Source organism: Garra rufa, chromosome 3, assembly GCF_049309525.1.
Source record: "Garra rufa chromosome 3, GarRuf1.0, whole genome shotgun sequence".
In the NCBI taxonomy this organism is placed as follows: domain Eukaryota; kingdom Metazoa; phylum Chordata; class Actinopteri; order Cypriniformes; family Cyprinidae; genus Garra; species Garra rufa.
In genome coordinates, this window is record NC_133363.1 from 283193 (window position 1) to 309444 (window position 26252).

Sequence of the window (26252 nt, forward strand, 5' to 3'; positions counted from 1 at the left end):
CGCTGACGTCACCGCGCCGGTGACGTCACTCCCGTCGTTCTATTGGCTACAGACTGATTCAGAGGCGGGTTCGCCAATGGCATTCCCCAGAGCGTTGATGACGCAGTGTGGAGTTCCCGAAAGGGAACCAGGCACAACAGAAGTTAATACACATTAACATCAGTGTTTTAGGAAACAGAAACCCAGACAAAATGTGAGATTAGTACGACTGGGAACACTGAACCCTTTTCACATTTCAGTTGTGTTTGTTTATGTGTGGAACACACTTTTATACTACGACTATATGCACATATATAATCTTTACTAGATTTAAAATGTTGATAACTATAAAAACACATCATCACAGTCCACTTGAAGTAAATGTGTATTTCCTACAATATTAGTACTTTGATCATACGTTTAGGACAGAGACATACATAAATACTCTTACCGCTTTGCTGACAGTCAGCTGTTGTTCAGTATTCAACAGCAGATACGGCACACCTTTTATAGGATACGAAATGGGTGTGGAATATCACCCTTAATGTCATAAACCTGTTACACCTGAAGTCATTGTGTGTTATGTAACAACGACTCACTTAAGAAGAGGAATTAATACATATATATATTTGCAGGATATGCACTGCAGTATATAGTGTATGTTTAGGCAGTTTTACATTTTCTTAGGGAAATATATATATATATATATATATATATATATATATAGGATTCATCTAAACCAGTCAGAATATTTCAGATGCTTGAGATTCGTTAAGAGTTTGGTGCCATTATTGATACAGATCTCACTTCTTAGAATCAGGTGTGGTTAACTTTCATTTTACATGACAGAAAAGTAAACTGGTTGTCCTTGCTGTTTACAAATTAGTCACATATACATATGTGAGTACCTCTGTGTGGTGTATTCCGGTTAACGCAACCTCTGATATATATATATATATATATATATATATATATGTGTATATGTGTGTGTATATATATATATATATATATATATATATATATATATATATATATCAGAGGTCGCGTTAAAGTGTTGATAACACTTTAAAGGTGATATTTTTTCTTGGAAAGTTTCATACACAAAAAAAAACACTAGTGTAACTACTCTGTAAAAAACTTAACACACTTTGATTCAATTAAATTACTAGAAACAAGAAATACATAAACATGTCATTAAATATGAATGTTTTACCTCCATGATGCATATTTGTTGTATGCATACCCAAATTGTGTTTGTGCTGTTGGACAAACTAGTCTGCAGACTTGCTTTTGAAGACAAACCTAACCATTTGTTTTTTAGACCCGATATAAATGAGTGCGTCAATTGCGAAGCTACAAGGTGAAAAACACAAATAAGACTCTTTTAAGGAGTAGATGTGTGGCTCTTAAAAGAGCCTTTGGTTGAGTGAGATTGATGAGATCTACTTGGAGCTGGTGTACTTGGTGACAGCCTTGGTGCCCTCAGACACGGCGTGTTTGGCCAGTTCACCGGGCAGCAGCAGACGCACAGCGGTCTGGATCTCTCGTGAAGTGATGGTGGAGCGTTTGTTGTAGTGAGCCAGACGAGACGCTTCTCCGCCGATGCGCTCGAAGATGTCATTGGCGAAAGAGTTCATGATTCCCATCGCCTTGGAAGAGATACCGGTGTCAGGATGGACCTGCTTCAGGACTTTGTAGACGTAGATGGCGTAACTCTCCTTCCTGGACTTTCTGCGCTTCTTTCCTCCCTTTCCAGTGGTCTTAGTGACGGCCTTCTTAGAGCCTTTCTTAGGAGCGGACTTCGCTGGTTCAGGCATGATGCTGCTACGTGCTCAAACATTCACGAAACGATGATTATGAAGAGCGGGACAGAGGGATTTATTCAGTAACCTATGCTAATTTACAAAGAGATACGAAAGCCTCCTGATTGCCTGTTTTCAAGGCGCAACCCATAAACTTGTTTGTAATTGGACAACTTGAAGTACCATAAGCGGAACAAGGACCAATCAGAGACGGCGAATTTTTAGTCCCACCCACCACTCCATGTTTGAACGACACTGGTTCATATGACTAAGCGCTTTGATTGAATTTCCCGCTCTTTCCCGCTCTTTTGAGAAGGGTCTGGCTGCGTCCCGCAAGACAGGGGCGTGTCGCGAGCAGGTGTAACTTTAGAAAAAGGCGTGTCTTCACTGTTCTGAAAGTCGATCACACCACAGTCCGGGAGATGGCGGTAGTACACATCGCTTGTGAACTGCCAATGAACGTCACAGAAGAAGAAGATTCTGAAAGTCGCGCCATTTTCCAACATTTCCGTTCAACATAGATCCATTAACGGTTCTTCAGGGTTTCTACGCATAGACAGTAAAAGCAGAGCCCGTGTAAAAGTTTCTAAGTTTGTCTCAATATGTGTGACTCGACGGACCAGTTCGATTGTCCAATTTTCAAGGTCAGTTGCATTCGTTTCTGTAGATAAAGTCGTGGTAGGCCAAGTTCACAGTCCTGTTGAATGTTGAGTGAACTTTTTTTTTTTTTTTACTTTTCAGTACTATCCAGCACTATGTCAGGACAAAGCTGGGGTTATGCTTCCAGTTAGACTTTTAGATCGGAATTACGGATGTAAAGTGTGCGCCAAAGTGGGCCGCTATAGTGTTATGGTAGCACATGTGCAGACGCACGATCGGGCGGCAGGAAAGCACAACGGTAACGAATGCATTTAATTCCTTTTTTCGGATATTCTCAAAGTCAACGTCCTACGATAGGATCTCTTGTTTATTGTGATAGGCGGCTGCCTTGTGGAAGTTCCAAAATGGTGAGATATTACATAGAGACGAATGGGATGCATACCTGTATTATTTCAATGGGTAAAAGTCCCATTTGTCTATGTGTGTGTCATGTTATGTGTAAAAAATTCTGTTTTGTGTTCTTAGCGACACCTGCTGGCCATTTTTATCATGAACAGCTCACCCATATGGTGTTACCAGGTTTAATGTTGTAATATGTCGTGTAAAATAAACAGTCTCACACTCAGGAAATATGTACTTTTATGTTTAAACTTTATTTACATTATTTACACCGTCTCTGTATGAGAAATGTATGATTTGTGCCGAGTATTTAGACTAAAGCAAGCTTTATTTTGTGATTAGTTAGATTCACAGGCTCAATATATGGGAAGCTGTGATGGATAAGGCAATTCAGAGTAAAGGAGACAACTTTATTCCCGCATTTGGCTTATCATTCCACACTGAATATTGACTGTTTATGTATCTGTCGAATTGTGCCCATCTACATACTCACGCTAGAGGACAGAATGGTGTGATATCTCACGATTTCGGAACTTTCACAAGGCAGCGGCCTATCACAATAAACAGGAGATCCTATTGTTTCCAATGGTGTATAACATGCCTCTGTATGATTGGCAGTTTCCAAGTACTTGGGTCTTGAAATCAGGCAAAAATACATTGTTCCCAATGAGAAGAGACGTGTTTCCCCCTAACTCAATATGGTGGGGTCTGTGATGTAGGAGGCTGATTTTGAGAATGTTCACTTAGTTTGTTCAAGTTTGGTGTTCTATCACACACAGCACAGTCTTCTAACAATGAATGATTTTTAACTTTTTTTTTTTAGGCTATAAATTCTACAGGTGCCAGAATAAATCTCTAAACGCAGCATACCCCCACTACCACTGTCTGTGCAAAATGACCATCGTCACCAAAAATGCTTTTGTCAAGCATTTGCACAATTGCCAGGAGATCCACAGGTCACATACTCAACCCAGTCCAGCAACTCCAGCGAGCCCAATCCTTTCTGTCAGCACCCCATCCAACATCCAGGCGTCTGAAATTCAAGGCCCCAGACCAGCAACTCCACATTCCACAGTGTTGAACCCGTCAGGCACGAGCAGGACAACTGTTAGGAAATCCCATCCAAAAAAAGCCACTTGTGTGTATTGCAATTTGGTTGTCAACAAAAAAACATGAAAACACACATTAGAAGACGCCACTCATCATCTGCACCAGATATTAATGCAAACCATCACCTGTCCTCTGTTTGTGTAGACCGCTCAAGGGGCATTTTTGCCATCAACAGAAGCTTTTCTGGGCCCTCAAATCCCATTCATGCCCAGAGGTGCACATGGGGGACAGATCATCGCGTTCTCTGTGAACTGGACCAGTGCAAAAGGGCAGTGGAGTTTTCACAGAGGAGTGGTCTGATGGGGTTCCAGTGCATCCACTTAAAGTCTGTCTGTTATAGCTCTCATGCACTTGAAAGTGACACAGTTCTCTTAGAGGAAGTGCTTAGCAGCATGGTGGATACTAAGTGGATATCTAGCAATACCAAAAAACAGTGTTTGGAGAGACAGGCTGAAGCCGAGTCTATTAAATCACCACTCAGCAAGATTATTGAGTTCGAATTCGACCAGGACAAATCCAAAATTCATGTGTCTGTCCTAGAAACACAAATTTCATACTATGCTAGGTTGGGGAGAGTCATGGTGACTTATGACAAGAGGAGAAACACATGGCACTGCCCATGTGCTAAAGCAAGGAGATCTTGCCCTCACAAGGCCATTGCAAAATGGCACTTAAATCAAACGCACTCATGCCTCTTCCAAAAAGTTAGAAACACCGACACGGATGTCACCACCACCCTTTTAACAGATACTGGATCTACTGTCCTGGAGGACCGTGACCAATATCCTCCTGAGGGAAAGAACTTGGCCTCACTTGTTAAGTACTTGCTGACAAGTAAAAAGATACCAGCGAAATTGCCAAAAGACGTATGTTCGATGACAACCGAATTCCCCAAACATCTTGTGCCATTGGAGACGACCTGCCATCATTGTGATGTACCCCTTTTGGACCCCATGCTTATTTCTCCAAAGGCAAAAATTGTTACGGTGTCGGGCATGATTGAAGGTATGTATGGGAAAATGTATGATGCGGATTATCCAACATATGCATAACCTAGTGTGGGTGAGTAACCTGTGGCTTTAATTGTTTTGCAGATGTAGCCACATACTGCAAGAAGTGTGGTTTCTGTGGCAATGTCTACAGATACCAGGAGTGGACTGAGGGACTCCATAACTTCGATGATCACGTTATTCTGTCACTTCAATTTTGCCTGTTGTTGCGGCACTCTGTACAGGTGAATTTTTGCTGTTGGTGCACCAGCAATGTAGTTTTAGAGCAGACATGGGCAACATACGGCCCGGGGGCTGGATGCAGACCGGCTTCATTGCGGCCCCCGATGTGCCCTCACAATTGGACGAAGAAAAAAAAACATCTACTTTGTCTTGCCCCATCTTGCTATTATAAAGCTATCCGTCAGATGGGGAAACGTGCGTTCAGCTGGAGCGGCAATTAATACACAGAGACGTAAATCACTGACAATCAGTGATTTACGCCTCTGAACGCTCCAGCTGAAGGCACGTGATGGACATTTACTACTAATCAAAGTACCGGCTTCATTGACTAAACGCGCCTCACAACATCGTTCGATTAATCGTGCAGCCCTAGTCACTACCCAGCCAGCAATGACTTGTGGGGCCCAGCTGGGTTAACTACAGGTTCCATGGGAACTGTGTGGGCATGGGCTTTGGCTGGGTGAAATCAGCGGGTCCCATGTAGGTTTTGTAGTATGAGTCCCACATAGGAAGCCCATATGAGCTGATTACATGGGTCACATAAGGGACAGGCATGGGCCAAGTGGGCATGGGTTTGATCTGGGAACACATATATGGGTCTTGCATGACATATTTATGGGCCAAGTGGGCATGGGTTTTATCTGGGAATGCATATATGGGTCCTGCATGGCATATTTATGGGCCAAGTGGGCATGGGTTTGAACTGGGAATGCACATATGGGTCCTGCATAGAATTTTTATAGGCCAAGTGGGCATGGGTTTGAACTGGGAACACAAATATGGGTCCTGCATGACATATTTATGGGCCAAGTGGGCATGGGTTTGAACTGGGAATGCATATATGGGTCCTGCATGGCATATTTATGGGCCAAGTGGGCATGGGTTTGTACTGGGAATGCACATATGGGTCCTGCATAGAATTTTTATAGGCCAAGTGGGCATGGGTTTGAACTGGGAACACAAATATGGGTCCTGCATGACATATTTATGGGCCAAGTGGGCATGGGTTTTATCTGGGAATGCATATATGGGTCCTGCATGGCATATTTATGGGCCAAGTGGGCATGGGTTTGAACTGGGAATGCATATATGGGTCCTGCATGACATATTTATGGGCCAAGTGGGCATGGGTTTGAACTGGGAATGCACATATGGGTCCTGCATAGAATTTTTATAGGCCAAGTGGGCATGGGTTTGAACTGGGAACACAAATATGGGTCCTGCATGACATATTTATGGGCCAAGTGGGCATGGGTTTTATCTGGGAATGCATATATGGGTCCTGCATGGCATATTTATGGGCCAAGTGGGCATGGGTTTGAACTGGGAATGCACATATGGGTCCTGCATAGAATTTTTATAGGCCAAGTGGGCATGGGTTTGAACTGAGAACACAAATATGGGTCCTGCATGACATATTTATGGGCCAAGTGGGCATGGGTTTGATCTGGGAATACATATATGGGTCCTGCATGACATATTTAAGGGCCAAGTGGGCATGGGTTTGATCTGGGAACGCATATATGGGTATTGAATGGCATATTTATGGGCCAAGTGGGCATGGGTTTGAACTGGGAATGCACATATGGGTCCTGCATAGAATTGTTATAGGCCAAGTGGGCATGGGTTTAAAATGGGAACACAAATATGGGTCCTGCATGACATATTTATGGGCCAAGTGGGCATGGGTTTGCACTGGGAATGCATATATGGGTCCTGCATGACATATTTATGGGCCAAGTGGGCATGGGTTTGAACTGGGAATGCATATATGGGTCCTGCATGGCATATTTATGGGCCAAGTGGGCATGGGTTTGAACTGGGAATGCATATATGGGTCCTACATGGAATATTTATGGGCCAAGTGGGCATGGGTTTGAACTGGGAATGCACATATGGGTCCTGCATAGAATTTTTATAGGCCAAGTGGGCATGGGTTTGAACTGGGAACTCAAATATGGGTCCTGCATGACATATTTATGGGCCAAGTGGGCATGGGTTTGATCTGGGAATGCATATATGGGTCCTGCATGACATATTTATGGGCCAAGTGGGCATGGGTTTGATCTGGGAATGCAAATATGGGTCTTGAATGACATATTTATGGGCCAAGTGGGCATGGGTTTGATCTGGGAATGCATATATGGGTCCTGCATGGCATATTTATGGGCCAAGTGGGCATGGGTTTGAACTGGGAATGCATATATGGGTCCTACATGGAATATTTATGGGCCAAGTGGGCATGGGTTTGAACTGGGAATGCACATATGGGTCCTGCATAGAATTTTTATAGGCCACGTGGGCATGGGTTTGAACTGGGAACTCAAATATGGGTCCTGCATGACATATTTATGGGCCAAGTGGGCATGGGTTTGATCTGGGAATACATATATGGGTCCTGCATGACATATTTATGGGCCAAGTGGGCATGGGTTTGATCTGGGAATGCATATATGGGTCTTGAATGGCATATTTATGGGCCAAGTGGGCATGGGTTTGATCTGGGAACGCATATATGGGTCCTGCATGACATATTTATGGGCCAAGTGGGCATGGGTTTGAACTGGGAATGCATATATGGGTCCTACATGGCATATTTATGGGCCAAGTGGGCATGGGTTTGAACTGGGAATGCACATATGGGTCCTGCATAGAATTTTTATAGGCCAAGTGGGCATGGGTTTGAACTGGGAACACAAATATGGGTCCTGCATGACATATTTATGGGCCAAGTGGGCATGGGTTTGATCTGGGAATGCATATATGGGTCTTGAATGGCATATTTATGGGCCAAGTGGGCATGGGTTTGATCTGGGAACGCATATATGGGTCCTGCATGACATATTTATGGGCCAAGTGGACATGGGTTTGATATGGGAATACATATATGGGTCTTGCATGACATATTTATGGGCCAAGTGGACATGGGTTTGAACTGGGAATACATATATGGGTCCTGCATTACATATTTATGGGCCAAGTGGGCATGGGTTTGATCTGGGAACGCATATATGGGTCTTGAATGGCATATTTATGGGCCAAGTGGGCATGGGTTTGATCTGGGAACGCATATATGGGTCTTGAATGGCATATTTATGGGCCAAGTGGGCATAGGTTTCATCTGGGAACACATATATGCGTCTTGAATGGCATATTTATAAGCTAAGTTTGGTTTGAACTGCAGTTTTACTAATTTACTAATTTTACAGAAAATAACTAACTTTTTTACAGTAGTTTTCTGTGATTTCAAATTACATTCATAACTTAGTAATATTACTAATAGTGGTGGGCCGTTATTGGTGTTAACGTGCTGCGTTAACGTGAGACTCTTATCAGGCGATAAAAAGAATATCGCCGTTAATCTATTCTCAAAGTTGGGTTGGGAACTGGGTCTAAACTACGCAAGATATGATGACTTTCACCTTGATATTTTAGTGCGGATGACGTATACCTAGCCACTGTAGGAGGTGAGAACGAGTCTTCAACCTGTGTGTATGCCTACTGTGAGTGTGAAATGACCACATCAAACTAGACGTGCAAACATGGATGCACCTATGAAGCCGCCGGGTTTGCTTCAGGGCAGGTGCGTTGCTAGACCCTGCACGTGCCCCAGTAAAATCTCAAATTTGAGTTATAATTTACTTTGATAATCCCGAAATAAAGACATTAAACTATATGCAACAACTGAATTGACGCTTCTAAAAGCAACGCAGTTTAATCGAAGATTATGCACACAGATATCCATGCCCGCACGCGTCTGTGTATTTAAGGGGAACGCGCACGTCATGCAGCCTTTTGCGCAGAAGTACTTGGTTACACAAGTTTGTATAGTTAATTATGTTGTAAATGCAATTGTAAAGCAGTTTGTGATGCATTTTGGAAACAGGAGATGAGCGCCTGATCTAATGCGCCACCTGGCTTGAGAAACCCATTCTCAAAGACTACCTTTTAGTCATTATTTGGGTAGCACACATATTCGGATAGCCTTCAGCAGAATTCAAATTAGCCATTTTAATCTAGATTAATCTAGATTAATTTCAAAATTACAGTGAGATTAATCTAGATTTAAAAAAAAATCTATGCCCACCACTAATTACTAACAATATCTGTAAACTAACAACTTGACTGTTATTTTAGGTCCTATATCATTAAAGGCAAATTACATTTTTTTTCTTTTTTATACAGGAAAATTACTTTTACAGTATTTTTTGTGTTATTTTAAATTGTTAAAAACTTTGTAAAATTACAAACAATATCTGTAAATTAACAACTTAACTATTATTTTAAGTATTATTCCATTAATGACAAATTACAGGAATTCTTTTTTTTTTTTTTGCAGTATTTTTTCTGTTTTCTTAAATTACTTACACATTGACATAAAATTACAAAAACAATCTGTAATTAAATAATGTAGCTCATTAAGGTTTATGTCTATACTAACAATTTAATGTTCTTTTTGTACACCGTGTTCCAAATTATTATGCAAATTGGATGTAAGTGTCATAAACATAAAAAAAAAATTGTTTTTCAATTAAACTCATGGATGGTATTGTGTCTCATGGTTCTTTGGATCACTGAAATGAATCTCAGACACCTGTGATAAATAGTTTGCCAAATGAGCCCAATTAAAGGAAAATTACTTATGAAAGGATGTTCCACATTATTAAGCAGGCCACAGGTTTCAAGCAATATGGGAAAGAAAAAAGATCTCTCTGCTGCCGAAAAGTGTCAAATAGTACAATGCCTTGGACAAGGTATGAAAACATTAGATATTTCACAAAAACTTAAGTGTGATCATTGTACTGTGCAGATTTGTGGCTGATTCAGAGCACAGACTGGTTTGTTCAGGAAAAGGCAGAATGAGGACGGTTTCTGCCAGACAAATTCATCAGATTAAGAGAGCAGCTGCTAAAATGCCATTACAAAGTAGAAAACTAGGTATTTGAAGCTGCTGGTGCCTCTGGAGTCCCGCGAACATCAAGGTGTAGGATCCGTCAGAGGCTTGCAGTTGAGCATAAACCTACTATTCGGCCACTCCTAATAATGCTCACAAGCAGAAATGGTTGCAGTGGCCCCAGACATACATGAAGACTAATTTTCAAACAGTCTTGTTTACTGGTGAGTGTCGTGCATCTTTGGATGGTCCAGATGGATGGAGTAGTGGATGGAACATGTCCCAACAAGGCTGCGACGTTAACAAGGAGGTGGCGTTTTGGGCCGGAATCATAGGGAGAGAGCTGGTAGGTTCCTTTAGGGTCCCTGAAGGTGTGAAAATGACCTCGGCAAAGTATGAAAATGAGAAACTCATTGTGTGGCCACCATCCTCCCCTGACCTCAACCAGATTGAGAACCTTTGGAGCATCCTCAAGCAAAAGATCTATTAGGTTGGGAAGCAGTTCACATCAAAACAGCAGCTCTGGGAGGCTATTCTGACATCCTGCAAACATATTCCATCAGAAACTCTCCAAAAACTCACAAGTTCAATGGATGCAAGAATTGTGATAGTGATATCAAAGAAGGGGTCCTATGTTAAGATGTAACTTGCCCTGTTAGGATGTTTTTGATTGAAATAGCTTTTGATTTCAGTAAATATGACCACCTAATGCTGCAAATTCAGAAAATGCCAATTTTCAGTTCTTTACAACCTATAAAATGTTTTAACTCTGTTGTGAATAATAATTTGGTGCATTTTCAGTTTTTTATTTTTGAAATAAATACTGTTATCATTAGGAGGTTTGTTCAATAAAATTCAAATTATACCCTATGGTTGATAACTTAAACAATTATACTGACTGTCATTTGCATTGACTAATTATGAAAATCGGAGAAAGATATCATTTGCATAATAATTTGGAACACGGTGTGATTTGAAAGTAAATCTTATTAGTTTTTATTTAGGTGTGTTTTACATTAAAACTCTGTAATTCTAAAAAAGTAGAATATGTATAAAATAGAAAATCAGTCTTAAAATCCACAAATCATGTAACCATGCAATAAAAATGTATTGCATTACATTTTTTTTATTTTTGTAAAGAAAAAAATAACCAATAAAGAGTGAGTGTATAATTTATTTGCATTAGTCGTGTCAAAAAGCAATACCACAGTAGTCCAAATGACAATACGTTTGCAGTCCTCTCTGGTGGAATATACAGTAGGATGATAATTTAGTGTGGGAAGCAGTGCATAATTCAAGTGAAAAAGCTAATGACGCGCTTTCTTATTTAAATCACGCATTACCGGCTGAAAGTGAAACACGGCAAATTGCAATCTATGACGGTACTGGCGACAGCCAATGAGCGTTTGATTATCGCTGCCTTTGATTATTCTGGCCAATGACTAGTAGGGAGCCGTTTCCCGGTTAAATTTGAATATGCTGATCGGCTTCTGTTGCAGTCTGTTTCGGTCATTTCTCTAGCAACGGCTTTCACGTGGATTATTTTACGTCTGACTGTTTAATTCATATTTTGAGCGAGTTTTGGTTGTGGGATGAAGATTGAGAACAAACAAACGCGAATATGGACTTTTACCAGCAGCTAAAGATCATGCAAACTGCAAAAGGTAAGTACCTTTTACTATTATATAAAGTTCTATAGACTGTTACGCTAGTTACATTAAGGTACTGAAGTGATATACTAATTACATATTACATATCTTAGTATCCTACCAGTGTGTGTTACTGTGTTTTGTTAGTATTAACTAATACTGTTAGCTGCGGCTAGGCGCTAACGTTTATGTCTTGCCGAATATATGTAGTGAAAGAAATCTGCAGCTCACTTGAATAGTCAAATACAGACAGTTTACTTAAGATGTAATTGACCTAAATACAGTCACTAATGTTTTGATTCAAGATTAACAAACCAGGTTAGGTGTCAGTTACTGGATCTGTGCATTTTCTTCTTAAAGTTACAGCAGTATAATTAAGCCTAACGTTACCAGTCGGTCTTAATTATAATCAAACAACAAAATACTAAAGAGAAAATCATTAAATGTACTTAACTTGCCTTTGTATTAGTCCTATTGTTTGTAACTACTTTGATCGTATGTTGAATGAAATACAATATTATAAATAACTATACTGTGATATATTACTATTGTGAAATAATATGGTCATATCATGCACCCATGCTAGTTTTAAGATCAAACTCATAAAATGTGACAGAACTTCAAAATGAGTAACCTGAGAACACTGTTATGTGAACTCATCTGACAGAGAGAGGACCTGAAAGCATGATCATTGGACTCCATGGAGAAGAATACTATGTAAACCAGGATTTTGGATCAGCTGTGCAGATTTGGTATGGAGCCGGTGAATACATTTTCGCAAGCCCATGTCTGTCAGTAAGTAGATAATGTCAAACAAATTAATTTTAATTTAATTGATTGCTTGTGTGTGTGTTTCCCCTTATGATCCAGAAGTTTTGGGAATGAAAATCTTCTAATCTTCAGAGGAAGTAAGTATTCATTTTACATTAAGACACACTAACATAAATTTAATTTTAAAGGAAAGTTTGTAGTATTTTTCTTAAGTTTTTGTTTTAAATTTGTTTTTGTTTTGTTTTTTACCCCCAGCTGATTCAGCTGATTCCTGGCCATTTGGAGGAGGACTGCTCTTCATCTGGTGTGTCTGTCACTTCTGGTGCAGAGTCATGGACCTTTTGTTGTATGTTTTGGTTTCACTTATTCTCACACTACATTAATTATCAGAGCTACAGTGGTGCCCAAAATTATTAGAACACTAGTATTTAAACTACCTTAACTAATGGTTTAAACTTATTTAATTTACTATAGTGTGTCAGTATGAAATATCAGTTTACATTTCCAAGCGTTCATTTTGCCATTAATTATAATAATCAGTGACACAATAAGTATGAAAACAAACAGCGCTTCACACAGAGGTCTAATCTCATCATTTAAATCCAGAAGAACTGTGGCAACATCTCCAAGATGCTTAAAGAAACCTACCAGCAAAGCAGTACTGTTAAAAGTTTTAAGCACTTGTGTACAAATTCTGTAAAATGAGAACGTTGATAATGTCATAAATGTTTTCTTTATCAATTAACTTCTTTTAACTAAATTAAATCAACATTTGGTGTGACCATTATCTTGTGTTTAAAGCAGCTTTTGCACTTGGTGCACTTGCGGATAGTTTTTCAGGTTTGCAGGTGGGTCTCTTGAAGCATCTTGGAGACGTTGCCACAGTTCTTCTAGATTTAATCTGTCTCAGTTTGTTCTGTTTCTTCATGCCATTCTGTGCAGAATGGATGATGATAAGATCAGATCTCTGGAGCACTGGCTGTTGTCAAACAAAAATCTTACTGGTGGATTATTACATTTAATGGCAAAATTAATGTTTAGAAATATAAAATAAATTACCCATTGAAACACTACAGCAAAAGATAGACATGACTGAATTAAAATCATTTTTAGCTGGTAAAAACACTAGTGTTCTAATAATTTTGGACACCACTGTATTTGGAGCCCATGGGAGTCAGTAGAATATTGTGGATTAAAATAAAATGATGTGGATGAAATAGAAATGCATTTTCAGTTAAATTTCACCTCGGAGCTCTGAATAACTGGTAATGAAAAATTCAATCTAAATTTACATCTGAAACTAATAAAATTGTTAATCTTGACAATTTTGTAGATGTATTGGTTTTGTATTTATTCAGTTTTAAAGGACTAGTTCAATTCTGACACAAATATTTCCTGCTGATAATTTACTCACCCCTGTGTCATTCAAGATGCTTGTGTCTGTCTTTTTTTCTGTCAAAAAGGTTTTTGAGGAAAACATTCCAGGATTTTTCTCCATATTTAAATGGGAGCCAAGGGGTTGAAGGTCCAAATTTAATTGTCAATGCAGCTTCAAAGGGCTCTACATCATCCCACCCAAGGAATAAGGTTCACTGGGAACTTGTAAAGCCCTTTGAAAGCTGTATTGAAATTTTGAAACCTTTATCCTTGACCTTAATCCCACTGAAGTCCACTATATGGAGAAAAATCCTGAAATCTACTCCTCAAAAACTTTACTTTCTTTTTGACTTAAAGAAAGAAAGATATGAACATCTTGGATTACATGGGGGTGAGTGAATTATCAGGAAATATTTTCTAATAGTTTTAAGGTAAACATATATTTAATTAAATGTTTTAATGAAACTGTCCCGTGTTCTTTTAATTTAATTGTGCTGTATTTCTTAAAAAAATAGCTGAAATGTAAAATGTAAATTTTATATGGCATTTGCACAGACTTTGTATTGCAGACTGTTTTTTGTCTTTTAAATAAAAATGTTAATTGTCCACCTTGAGCATGCTTTGACACTTTATTGAAGGTTTTTTATTGTAATTATTTGGGGGGGGGGGGGTGCTGCCGGGGCGTCCGGGTGTGTGGCTAGGGCGAGGGGCGGATTCCGGCACATCCCGGGGGGGCGTCTGGGGCGGCCTGGACCTCCTGGGCGTTGGCTGGCCCCCATGTGGATCCCGGGTGCAAGCCCACTTTAAACCCCTACAAACTGGTGGGCCCCAAATGGGTCTGACATGTATTGCCCAGTTAAGACCCACATAAGACCCTTACAGATCCCACTTAAAACCCATCTGGGCATCCACGGCTGGCCCCCATGTGGATCCCGGGTGCAAGCCCACTTTAAACCCCTACAGACTGGTGGGCCCCAAATGGGTCTGACATGTATTGCCCAGTTAAGACCCTTACAGATCCCACTTAAAACCCATCTGGGCATCCACGGCTGGCCCCCATGTGGATCCCGGGTGCAAGCCCACTTTAAACCCCTACAGACTGGTGGGCCCCAAATGGGTCTGACATGTATTGCCCAGTTAAGACCCACATAAGACCCTTACAGATCCCACTTAAAACCCATCTGGGCATCCACGGCTGGCCCCCATGTGGATCCCGGGTGCAAGCCCACTTTAAACCCCTACAGACTGGTGGGCCCCAAATGGGTCTGACATTTATTGCCCAGTTAAGACCCACATAAGACCCTTACAGATCCCACTTAAAACCCATCTGGGCATCCACGGCTGGCCCCCATGTGGATCCCGGGTGCAAACCCACTCTTTGGGCAGGTGGGGCCCAAATGGGTTTGGCATGAATTGCCCAATTAAGACCCATGCAGTACCCTTACAGGTCCCACTTAGTAAGTCTGGGCTTCCACAGCTGGCCCCAATGTAAATCCCGGGTGCAAGCCCATAATGGGGCCCACATTTGCCGCCCATGAAGCCCTCATCTGGGCCCCACATGTCATTGCTGGCTGGGTAGCTGAATAAAAGGTTAGTTATTTTTGTTGTGTTATATACATGTATAATAATTTGGTTGGTAATATGAGTAGGAAACACTGACATGAAAATTAAACATGTCAATCATCAGTGGAATGGACAGAGCTTGAGCTATATCTTATCATTTGACAGACCAGCATTCCATATTGGACAGTTAAATGTCAATCAAATGTTCATAGTCAACCATTGGAGGAAAGGGGCAGGAACGTGGGTGGGAGCATTTTCAAAATCAGGCTGTGCTTGAGAATTCCATACCCCACCTTTAATAGCCACACTAATACTTTATCCATTTTATGTCACAGGTGGTTGGGCGGTCATCCTTTGTCCCTGCGGCATAGTAAATTCTGTGAAATTTAACCTTAGGGCAGAGAGCCCACGCGATTATGCAGACATGTTGTTGTCCTTTAAGCATTTCCCCAACATTGTGATTTACGACTTCGCGAGAGGATTGGTAGCCCATACCAATCTACGGGAGCCAGTTGAAATTCCCTTCAGACCGAATGAAGGAAGGCTCGCACCGGCTCCACCAGAGAACATAACAACTGCCAAAAAAGGGGATCTGAAGGTCGAGCTACCCTGGCTAAAATGTAAAAAGGACCCTTCTGACCCTGATGGTCATCCTGTCACTGGCTCTGCTCAACACTATGCCTTATATGACACCTTCCACCAGCACAACACAAAGGATGACAGAGACTCCCTAAGGCTGGTAAAACTGGTTCCTGAGCTTTGTGGCTGGCTAAACTCGCAGGTAGCAAAGCAGTTGTTTGCCGAGATGAGGAAGAACAACTACTTTATGAACTTGCTTTCCCCAACAAGCCACATCTTTCTCATCCGCAATAGTTTGCATCACCGCAATGAACTTATCAACCAGAAGGCACTACAGGAGTTGACGAAGCTCTCATATGGAAATGTCATTGTGGATGCCACTGGAAAAGCCGCTTTGGGTGCTTATATTGATCATACCACACATTACACAATGTAATGGCATTTAATTAACAGTGGAAAAACGATTTCATGACATTCTTTATTTGCAGCTCCAAAGGATGTGACCGGATCTGCACAGGTGGATCCTCTAGGACAGTCGTTGGCAGGTAAGAAAATAAGTTGTTGCTTGTGTTGCTTCCATATCATGAAGATCATAATGAATGTTTCTTGCAGTATGAGCCACAGTGAAAGTGTTTTGCTGTAATTGTAGTTGTATAAAAATCATATTCTGATATGTGTGTTTTTTTTGTTTGTTTGTAAGTGCTTTGCAATGAGGTCCACACTGAGTCCATATCAGCATGTCGGTCGAGCTGGACCTTTAGTTTTCATCCTTCACAGAAAGCGTTGGTTAGTGTTTTGTTACTGTACACACAAATTAGACAGCGTGTGTGCGTGCGTGTGTGTGTGTGTGTGTGTGTGTGTGTGTCTCATATATTGTAAAGCGCTTTGAGTGCTTGTAGGTGTAGAAAAGCGGTATATAAATGCAGTCCATTTACCATTTTTTTCATTTAACAGATGTTAGATGGCTTGTTAACCTTTATATTTTTTCATTCTTTAACATAGCTGGACTATGTACTTGACCCGGGCAAACCAAAAGCTGAAATTATTGTGCGAGCTGGCAAGGGGTGCCTCACTCGAGGTGACTTCTTGAACCTGGGTCTGACTCATGACATGGAATCAATGGTGAGTTTTACACAATGTATTTAATGTGCTGCCATTGGTCACAGGAGCCTCAAGCATTTCCATGAGTGTTTATGTTTGTTTTCTAGATTGGAAACGCATGTTTAGAGTTGGTGTCCAAAATTGCCAGGGCAAAGGTACAGTTAGTCACTGTGGTGCATCTATATTCTTTTATCAACAGCCTGTTTTAGTTACACAATGCTGTAATTTTCTAAATGCTTTACAGGGGAATAATATCTTCGTGGCTGACTTGTACGTCGTGCCTACCTGGCTGCCCCCTTCCAAGTGTGACCCATTGTCACAAATGCCTGTGAGTCCATCTTTCTGGGTTTTTGTCAAATGGTATGATTTCTTCTGTTGTAAGTGTTTGACTTTTCTTATCTGCCTTTTATAATTAGAATGACATTCTCACAAAGGATTTTGTGGTTATTCCAATTTGGACTCCTGGACATTATCAGCTATGTGTAAGTTGGAGTAAATTGAAAGTTACCAAATGTTGTTGTTGTTGCTTTTGTTGTTGTTTTTCAACATGTTTTTCAACACTTATGGCTTGATCCAAACCTGGCCTTACCCAAAGCTACACATTTCAGTACTTTACATTATGAAATGTTACTAACTTCTATTACGGTCATTGTAGTGCTCACTCAGCTCTCTGAACTGCAGGTGTTGAAGCCTGCCCTCAGGGAGATTCTTTTTCTTGACTCGAAATTTTTAGTCACTCCACATGGCTTTCATCAGACATATGCAGCTTTGTTGAGGTTACAATTATGCAATTTTCTGTTCGAAGATGGTCACGTTCCTTTGACCAATGTAATTTGTGTGCGTTATAGGCTATAAGCTCAAAGATGGTCACGTTCATATGACCATACTCATTTGTTTGCTTTATTGGCTATAAGTTTATCTCGGTGGACTTTGTCCCAATAATAGCATGGTTTTCTGATATTATCTGGTCACGTTCATATGACCATTCTCGCTTCAAAGTTTACTAATATTTACTAATTCTGATTTACATTTTTTGTGCACAATACAAAGGGATCTTGCACAAAGACTGAGTCCAGTCCCTTGGACTGAGAAGACTGGACATGATTTTGAGGTAAATACCATGTGTATATTTCTTTCTTTACAGCCTGCATTTGTGTAGGACACGGCACACTTTAGTAGTCAGTTGTAATGTATGCTGTTACATGGTGATTTTATTATTGCAGAGGTTTCCCCGTCAAACACATGGAAACGACTGTGGCATCTTTATGCTGATGGTGAGATTTATTTTAATTATTTTAGCTTTACGGTTAGTTCATGTCTTACTACCACCCATGCCCTCACCCATCATTTTATGCTCTTTGTTTTTGTGCAGTCTGCCTTTTACATTCCTCTGAATGCTCCTTTTGACTACACAATTGTAAGGAACTGTTATTTATATTTGCTTGGGGTAGCTTTTAAAATATATATTTAAAAAACATATTTACTAAAATGTTATTCTACCTTTGTTTGTTCAGGAGGATATGCCAGTGCTTATGTAGTGGTGGTGTGTGATGTTAATGGAAAATTTTCCACTGGACAAGTAAGTCACACGTGGGCATTCAGATATTTAACTGTTCATGGCAGGATTCATGTTATAATGTTTGCATTTCTGATGTGGGGAAAATGAAATAACTACCTCCAAAAACTACATTATCTAGCCATGAAGAAGTGTTCGCTCACTGGACCGAGGCGTCAAGGGAATTGCTAAGCGGCCTTCGACAGCCAGTATTTCGCCTGAGGAGGCGAAGACATGAGGAGACGGAGGTAAAAGTTTGTAATTTCAAGGCAGTCATAACAGAAACTCATGGCACAACAAATGAAGAACAGACTTTTTCTCTTAACCACGAGTCATCTGCGATTCATGTAGTGAAATGGGAACATAAAACTGGCTGAAGTAGACCCAGTGGCCGTCAAGTTTTCTGACACATGACAATCGCTGTTTAACTTGGCTTTGTGATTACTTTATTAGGCTGTTGGCGAAGCAAAACTGGGGAAGAATGATCCTTTCATTTTGGATGATGCCATGGTCAGTTTTCAGTTAACACTTCAAAAGCATCACAGTAGCATCACACCAAGATCACAAAGTGTTAATGACTTGTTTTTTTTTTTTTTTGGTCAGATTGTCAGCATGGATGAAGAGAAAAGCCATGAAGATGTATCCATGGTAATACCCACCCTCTCTCATCTGTCATCTTGCCTTTCCTGCATCATCTATTTCTATTATGCCAGAGCTCCCTGGATGGCTGGACACACACCGTACATTCTCTAGTAACAAAAACAACATGGTAGACCAGGGCAGGGGAGGTGTGTATGTGGGCTCTGCAGGTGTTTCACTACATGCCTCCCCCCTTTCAATGCAAAGACATCTTAGATGAGGCTTATATCAGTGCTTAGGTTGGGCAAAGGCAGTGTGCAGGTGGAGATATAGGAGGATATATGGAGGGCAGGGCAGTGGTTTCCTTTGCATGCACTGCTAATTCCCTGGAATTGCAAATCTAGTTATATTTGATCTCTTCAACAGAACATAGAAAACATGCAAGAAGCCAGCAAGTTGCTGAACCAGATGAAAGAAGCCGATGCCTTCAAGGGTGAAGTTCAGGCCCCACGCTTCCTCACCATGGGGGCCTACGAATGTGAGAAGGCGCTGGAGGAACTCATCTTGCATGGGAGCACCTTCATGGAAGACGAAAAATATGCAGTCATGGACCCTTTTATTTTTAATTTTAAATGTTTTGATGATGTGGAACTGTTTGTGTCCATTTTAGCAAAGAAGGGGATAAAAGTTCATACAGGTGTCATTGAGGACTAATTTAGGTTATTTGTGTGTGTGTGTGTGTGTGTGTGTGTGTGTGTGTGTGTGTGTGTGTGTGTGTGTGTGTGTGTGTGTGTGTGTGTGTGTGTGCGCGCGCGTGCGTGAGAGAGAGTATGCGTGCCAGTGAATAAGAGAGGGAGAGAGCCATATTTGTTTGTTTGCCATACAAAAATAAATTCCTTGTTCATTATATACAAGTGTTTGAATTGTTTATATAATGTTTTTTCACTGGTGCCAGTTTGAAAATAAACTGCTAATTATTAGATTGGCGCCAATTTGAAAATAAACTGTTAGTTCTTTTTTTCTCTGAAGTGTATTTTGCAACGCTTAAAAAGAATGGCATCTGTCTGCGTCCTCGTCCAGGGGGCGTGTCTTTAGTGGGCGTATAATGAACTTTATGCGTGTTTACGTATGGTGACGTAACGGCTAGGGGCGTGTCTTAAACTTTGGACGTGTTTACGTATGGTGACGTCACTGCTAGGGGCGTGTCTTTAGGGGCGTGTCTTGAGCTGTGGGCGTGTCTTTAGTATTGCAGGACACAGCCAGATACTGTTGGCTCTTTTTGTGAAAACGATATTTGCAAGAAAACAAGCGAGTCTGAAATATCATGCAGGATCGTGTAAATTGCAGAAATCCTTAAAGACCTAATGGGAAAATTTGGTGAAAAGGAAAGCAATAACTAGACACGTTTTATTCTCATCCGCTGTTCTGCAGTTTTCTGCTTTAACTTAAACTATTTGCAGCTGATTGCGTTTTAATTAAAATCCCCTCAATTAATAGAAAACACTACAAAAATAATTTAAAATATCACACAAGACTCAGAATAGAAGTGTCATTATTGTTGTGTTCTTGTATTATTGTCACCAACAGAGGGCACTAATGGTTACTGAGTTGGTAGCTATAAAAGGTATAGGAGAAGAATTAATGGCGTGCAACCATGTGGCAAGCTGTCTGTGACGCTGTAGGCCATTTGTTAATAAAAGACTTGAATTGTTATTCTGTGACTGGACTTTTCATACTTATCTGAACATAGAAGACACAAGCTACCTGCGCCACCAAAGGAAATAAATATATAATACGAGCTCTGAAAGTGAAAACCAGGTCTTGGCTCATTTATAAAAAAAAAAAACGTCCGTTATAAGAATAAAACACTAAACAATTTAGACCTCAAAAAAAAAAAAAAAACTTTTAACAATTCTCAACTTTCATCATCAACTCTTTATGTGACAGTGTGGGTGGCTCTTAAAAGAGCCGTTGGGTTTGTAGTTTGTCTCTGGTTTAAGGCATTTAACCTCCAAAACCGTACAAGGTGCGTCCCTGTCGTTTCAGCGCGTACACAACGTCCATAGCGGTGACGGTCTTTCTCTTGGCGTGTTCGGTGTAGGTGACAGCATCACGGATAACGTTCTCCAGGAACACCTTCAACACACCGCGAGTCTCCTCGTAGATCAGACCCGAGATACGCTTGACTCCGCCGCGGCGAGCGAGACGACGAATAGCGGGTTTGGTGATTCCCTGGATGTTATCACGCAGAACTTTACGGTGACGCTTAGCGCCTCCTTTACCGAGTCCTTTACCGCCTTTGCCTCTTCCAGACATGTTGAAAACACTTGTCGATTCAGTCAAAAAGCAAAAATGAATGTCTACAACCTGTTTGAGGCTGGCCTTTTACATATGCTTACAGGACCTAACTGAAACCAGCCCGCGTCATATGGCTCACACACCCCTCCCCCGGTAGTTAGAGCAGGAAGCGATGTGGTTTAACCCTAATCCTGTTCTAAAGTCTGTCCTTTGTTTCGTAATAAAATCCCAGTTTTATAAGATTAATTTGACAAATATGATTCATATCAACATCATAACTGCATAATATTTACATCTGCCATTTGAGTTACAGGAACACGCACCAAAGTGGAGCTATATGGGGAGGCTGCAGACCTGGAGCAAGGCAGATCTACGGCCCAGACAGTTTTACGGCCTAGGCAGTTTTACGCCCCTGTTGTTCCTGATGCGTCCAGTAGGGGGAGATTGATGTACAGCGAAAAAACATAATTCAAAATCAACGCACACACTTTACACATTAATACACGTCCCATTCATAGATGTTGACTTTGTGAATTTAAATTTAAACGCTACATTAACACAGCAGATAGATTATGTAATAATGCACTAATGACACTTAGTTATAGATATGATTTTAACTGTTTGTATTTATACATAGCCCACAAAGGACAACTGAATTGCAATTAAATGTAGGCTAATGTTTTTGTAAATTGAAAAATTAATACACAGTTGGATCAAATGGATGTAATGTGATCAGCTGTAACCTATTCACCGTATGTTTACATATAGAGAGATTGTGTGATAAAGTTACATTCAGATAATAACCTAATTTATCCCATCAGACACACAGTGATATGGGCCATTGATAAAATATAGGTTGTATTCACTACTGGTTGTCCTACAGCTACAGAACTTTATTAAGACAAACAGAATTCACCCCTTTCTAACATTCCAAGGCCATTTCTCCATTTGAGAAGAAAAAGACAACTTTTGTGAACAACATTTTTTTTTTTTATTTACACCATTATTAATGACAAACAGTGATGACCCTAGTGCTTGTCGATCTTCTTTAAGTGTAGTTCTATCCTCATGTCAAAATACTCCCTCTCACTGATAAAAAAAAAAAAAGAAAATGGTTAATTGTAAATAATATCAGGATGTCATGTTTGATCATTCTTCCTTTATACATTATCCCTGCAATATCTTGTTGATGACAGGTCCTTCTCTCTCCTAGGCCTCCACAATTAACATATAATTAGTCAGCAAACAATTAAAATGTTCTCTTAGCTTTATATTAATAAATACAAGATACACCATAAATAAATGGGCACCAACAATCACAAACATGATAAAACCACATTAAGTTCAAATAAACTTTAATTAGGTATTAGATAATCTCATTTATAAAAGAAACAACTCAAACCAAATTTTTACACTCAAACAATATGGGACCAAAGTTTTTAATGTGGGATTTATCATGTTTGTGATTTTTGGTGCTCAATTATTGATAGCGAATAATTTGTTTTCTTAATATAAACTTAAGAAATACTCTTTTAGTTGTTTGCTGTAATAAAAAAATACAGGTATGTGCCAAAAAACTAGAATATAGAGGGAAAGTTCATTTATTTCAACAATTTTTTTGTTTGTAGAATTTGTTTTTGTAGTTCACTACACACAAAGTGAAATATTTCAAGCCTTTATTTCTTTTAATTTTAATGATTATGATAACAAAACAACAACAAAAAAATCCAGTATTTGATCAAATTAGAATATTTAATGTGACCAATAAAAAAACGGATCTTAAACCCCAAAATGCAGACGAGCTGAAGGCCAAATATCAAAGCAACTTGGGCTACCATAACACCTCAACTGTGTCAAAGTCTGATGGCCTCCATGCCACGCTGCATTGATGCTGGAATTAGTGCAAAAGGAGGCCCAACAAAGTACTGAGGACATAATACATTACGTTAACACACTTTTCAGAAGGCCAACATGTGTTTAAGATCCTTTTATTATTGGTCACATAAAATATTCTAATTTAGTCAAATGCTGGATTTGTTTTTGTTTTTTTGTCTTTAATTCATAATAATTGAAATTGAAACAAATAAAGGCTTGAAAAATTTCACTTTGTGTGTGGTGAACTAATATAACATACAAGTTTCCCTTTTTGAAACAAATTATTAATGGACTTTCCCTCAATATTCAATTTTTTTGGGACATACTTGTACATACATTCTTGCCTATAAATCTGTCTTTTGTATGTTCATATCCAACATGTAAATCTAATGTTGCTGCAAAATCCATGTAGAGTGTGAAAAGACTAAACAATTAGAGGAATATCTTACCAGAAACGGCCATCTCATGCAAATTAGAGGACAGAAAACAAAAAATGTAAAAGACAATTAAATAAGTGAGACAGAGCCAGCAGGCCTACATAAAATATGAGGCAGCTAAATTTACACGTGGTTAAGCTAAAAATGAGCCAGACAAACTATCAACCTGATCATCAGTAATGTCTTTGCAAATAAATAAAGATGTCTCTTATCATATTGAAACAAATAGTTTGAGACCTTTGGCTTATCGCATATAAATATAGAATAACACTAACTTTAACGAGTAATTAACATACCTCTTTTTCATCGTCTTTTTGCTTTTTATGGCAGTTGGCAAACACACTTTTTCGTCTTGCTTCTAGATTTGATTTTGGTTTGATTCAGTTCTGATGGCTTATATACTGTGTTAATGTAGCATTAAATTTAAATTCACAAAGTCAACATCTATGAATGGGACGTGTATTAATGTGTAAAGTGTGTGCGTTGATTTTGAATTATGTTTTTTCGCCGTACATCAATCTCCCCCTACTGGACGCATCAGGAACAACAGGGGCGTAAAACTGCCTGGGCCGTAAAACTGTCTGGGCCTTAGATCTGCCTTGCTCCAGGTCTGCAGCCTCCCCATACTCAAGTGGAGAGCTGCAAATATCAAACATTAGTGGGTCTAAATTCCACATGAATAAAAGTATAAAGAAACAGTTATGTTGCACATTAAACATCGCAAAAGACAGTTATGACACACTTTAAACATGACACTTTATGATAATACCTGTATTATAGCAGTTTTTCTTGATTGCTTTGACCTGGTTAAAGAAACACTCAGTTTTCAGCAGAGCAGAAGACATGTCTTGCAAATGTATAAACCCTTTCTCACTGGACTGACACATTTTCCCCACCCTTTTGCAAAACAGTTAACACGGATGTCATTCAAGCAGCCCAAACTCCATTGTTTTCCATATATTCCTAACTATTAGACACTACCTAGATCACCATGAAATCTCTGAAGCTCCTTTTTAACACTCCTTCACACAAATCTCCAATTAGCATTCAGTCTGCAGGCCTTATAATAAAGGTGCCACGTGTGTGTTGTTCTTTGTCAGCATTGATGGAGAAGGTCTGAGACTGTGTGTAATAATAATATTAACAGTATTTCAGTTTTCAGACATGGTTTGAAAAAAAAAGAATCAAAGCATTTATTATTCTGGATTAACAGCCTATATAGAAAGACAACAAATGGCACTAACACTAACAAATGGCACTGGCAATGAGCTACAATGACAAGCAATGGTGCACTTATTCGAGTTCTGTATTTTGTTGTCCATTGTGTAATGATTAACTGAAAGAGCTCATATACTTGTTTGCAAGTTATGTTGTTTGAAGGTAAAATGTGTTTTTGTTGCATGTTTTGGCATGGTTAGTCTTTTGCAAACAAATGTGTTATTTTGACCATGGGTGCCACTGTTTAGGCCAGTGTTAATAGTTTTGAAAATGGAGTTTTGAGTTCACAGCTGAATGATTAAGACTCTCACATCCATGGACTATCATGCTTTTTGCTGTGTATAATATCATTTGTAATAATGGGATTCATAAAATTCAGAACGTAATATTAATTCCATTGATTTACAGAGAAAACACTCTTTTTGGTGTAATTTTGGTGGCCCTTAAAAGAGCCTTTGGGGTTTGATGTGGCTGATGCAGCGGCTGCGGGTTTAAGCGCGCTCTCCGCGGATGCGGCGGGCCAGCTGGATGTCTTTGGGCATGATGGTGACTCTCTTGGCGTGGATGGCGCACAGATTGGTGTCCTCAAACAGACCGACCAAATAAGCCTCACTGGACTCCTGCAGAGCCATGACAGCGGAGCTCTGGAAGCGCAGATCAGTCTTGAAATCCTGAGCGATTTCTCGGACCAGACGCTGGAAAGGCAGTTTGCGGATCAGCAGCTCAGTGGACTTCTGATAACGGCGGATCTCTCGGAGAGCCACGGTCCCGGGCCTGTAACGATGGGGCTTCTTGACTCCGCCGGTGGCTGGTGCGCTCTTGCGGGCGGCTTTGGTAGCGAGCTGCTTCCTCGGGGCTTTGGCCACCGGTGGATTTACGAGCGGTCTGCTTGGTTCTTGCCATCACTGCGATACACTTCTTCTGTTCAGGATCAGTAGAAAGTACTAGCTAACATTACACGTCTGTTTTTAAAGCTTTGTCCGGCCCCTGAGCTCATGGGCCACAGATGTGATTGGCTAATGTGTAACGCCTGGGCATGACTGCTAGCCAATGACAGTGCTTATCCTGTTTGAGTTTTCGGCTCAAAATGCTTTGTTCTGTTTGCTACTTTAGGAATCAAACAAAAAACCTTAATTCCTTAATTTTTGTCAATCTGATGTAATGAAAATTATATTATCATCTGTACAAAATCAGTACAACTGGTCACTGACAGTTCTTATTTATCTTGCAAATG

General features: G+C 40.0%; 3 protein-coding genes, 1 long non-coding RNA gene and 1 pseudogene across 4 annotated transcripts in view; 1 reads left to right on the forward strand and 4 right to left on the reverse strand.

Moving 5' to 3' along the window:
* The window catches only part of LOC141330785 (uncharacterized), a 48903-nt gene that overhangs the window by 13979 nt on the left and 8672 nt on the right, over window positions 1–26252 (reverse strand). Inside the window, exon 2 of the mRNA XM_073835548.1 lies at window positions 12151–12160. Within this exon, the coding sequence (XP_073691649.1) occupies window positions 12151–12160 (10 nt within the window). The remainder of the gene's footprint in view (window positions 1–12150; window positions 12161–26252) is intronic.
* Window positions 1422–1796, reverse strand: LOC141331763 (histone H2B-like). The gene has a single exon (XM_073836792.1). It carries the CDS (start codon window positions 1794–1796, stop codon window positions 1422–1424), a length of 375 nt encoding a protein of 124 aa, XP_073692893.1.
* Window positions 11558–13077, forward strand: LOC141330794 (uncharacterized). Its single transcript, XR_012355198.1, has 4 exons — window positions 11558–11680; window positions 12333–12428; window positions 12539–12573; window positions 12692–13077. It is a non-coding gene; the product is annotated as an uncharacterized lncRNA (long non-coding RNA).
* On the reverse strand, window positions 21126–21519 carry LOC141330952 (histone H4). The gene has a single exon (XM_073835765.1). The coding sequence runs from the start codon at window positions 21504–21506 to the stop codon at window positions 21195–21197; it is 312 nt and encodes a 103-aa protein (XP_073691866.1). The 5' UTR covers window positions 21507–21519; the 3' UTR covers window positions 21126–21194.
* LOC141331766 (histone H3-like) lies at window positions 25510–25921 on the reverse strand (annotated as a pseudogene).

What these genes read in the sequence shown, in the direction of transcription:
- LOC141331763 (XM_073836792.1), bottom strand. Translation starts at nt 1,796, where the DNA reads ATGCCTGAACCAGCGAAGTCCGCTCCTAAGAAAGGCTCTAAGAAGGCC.
- LOC141330952 (XM_073835765.1), bottom strand. Translation starts at nt 21,506, where the DNA reads ATGTCTGGAAGAGGCAAAGGCGGTAAAGGACTCGGTAAAGGAGGCGCT.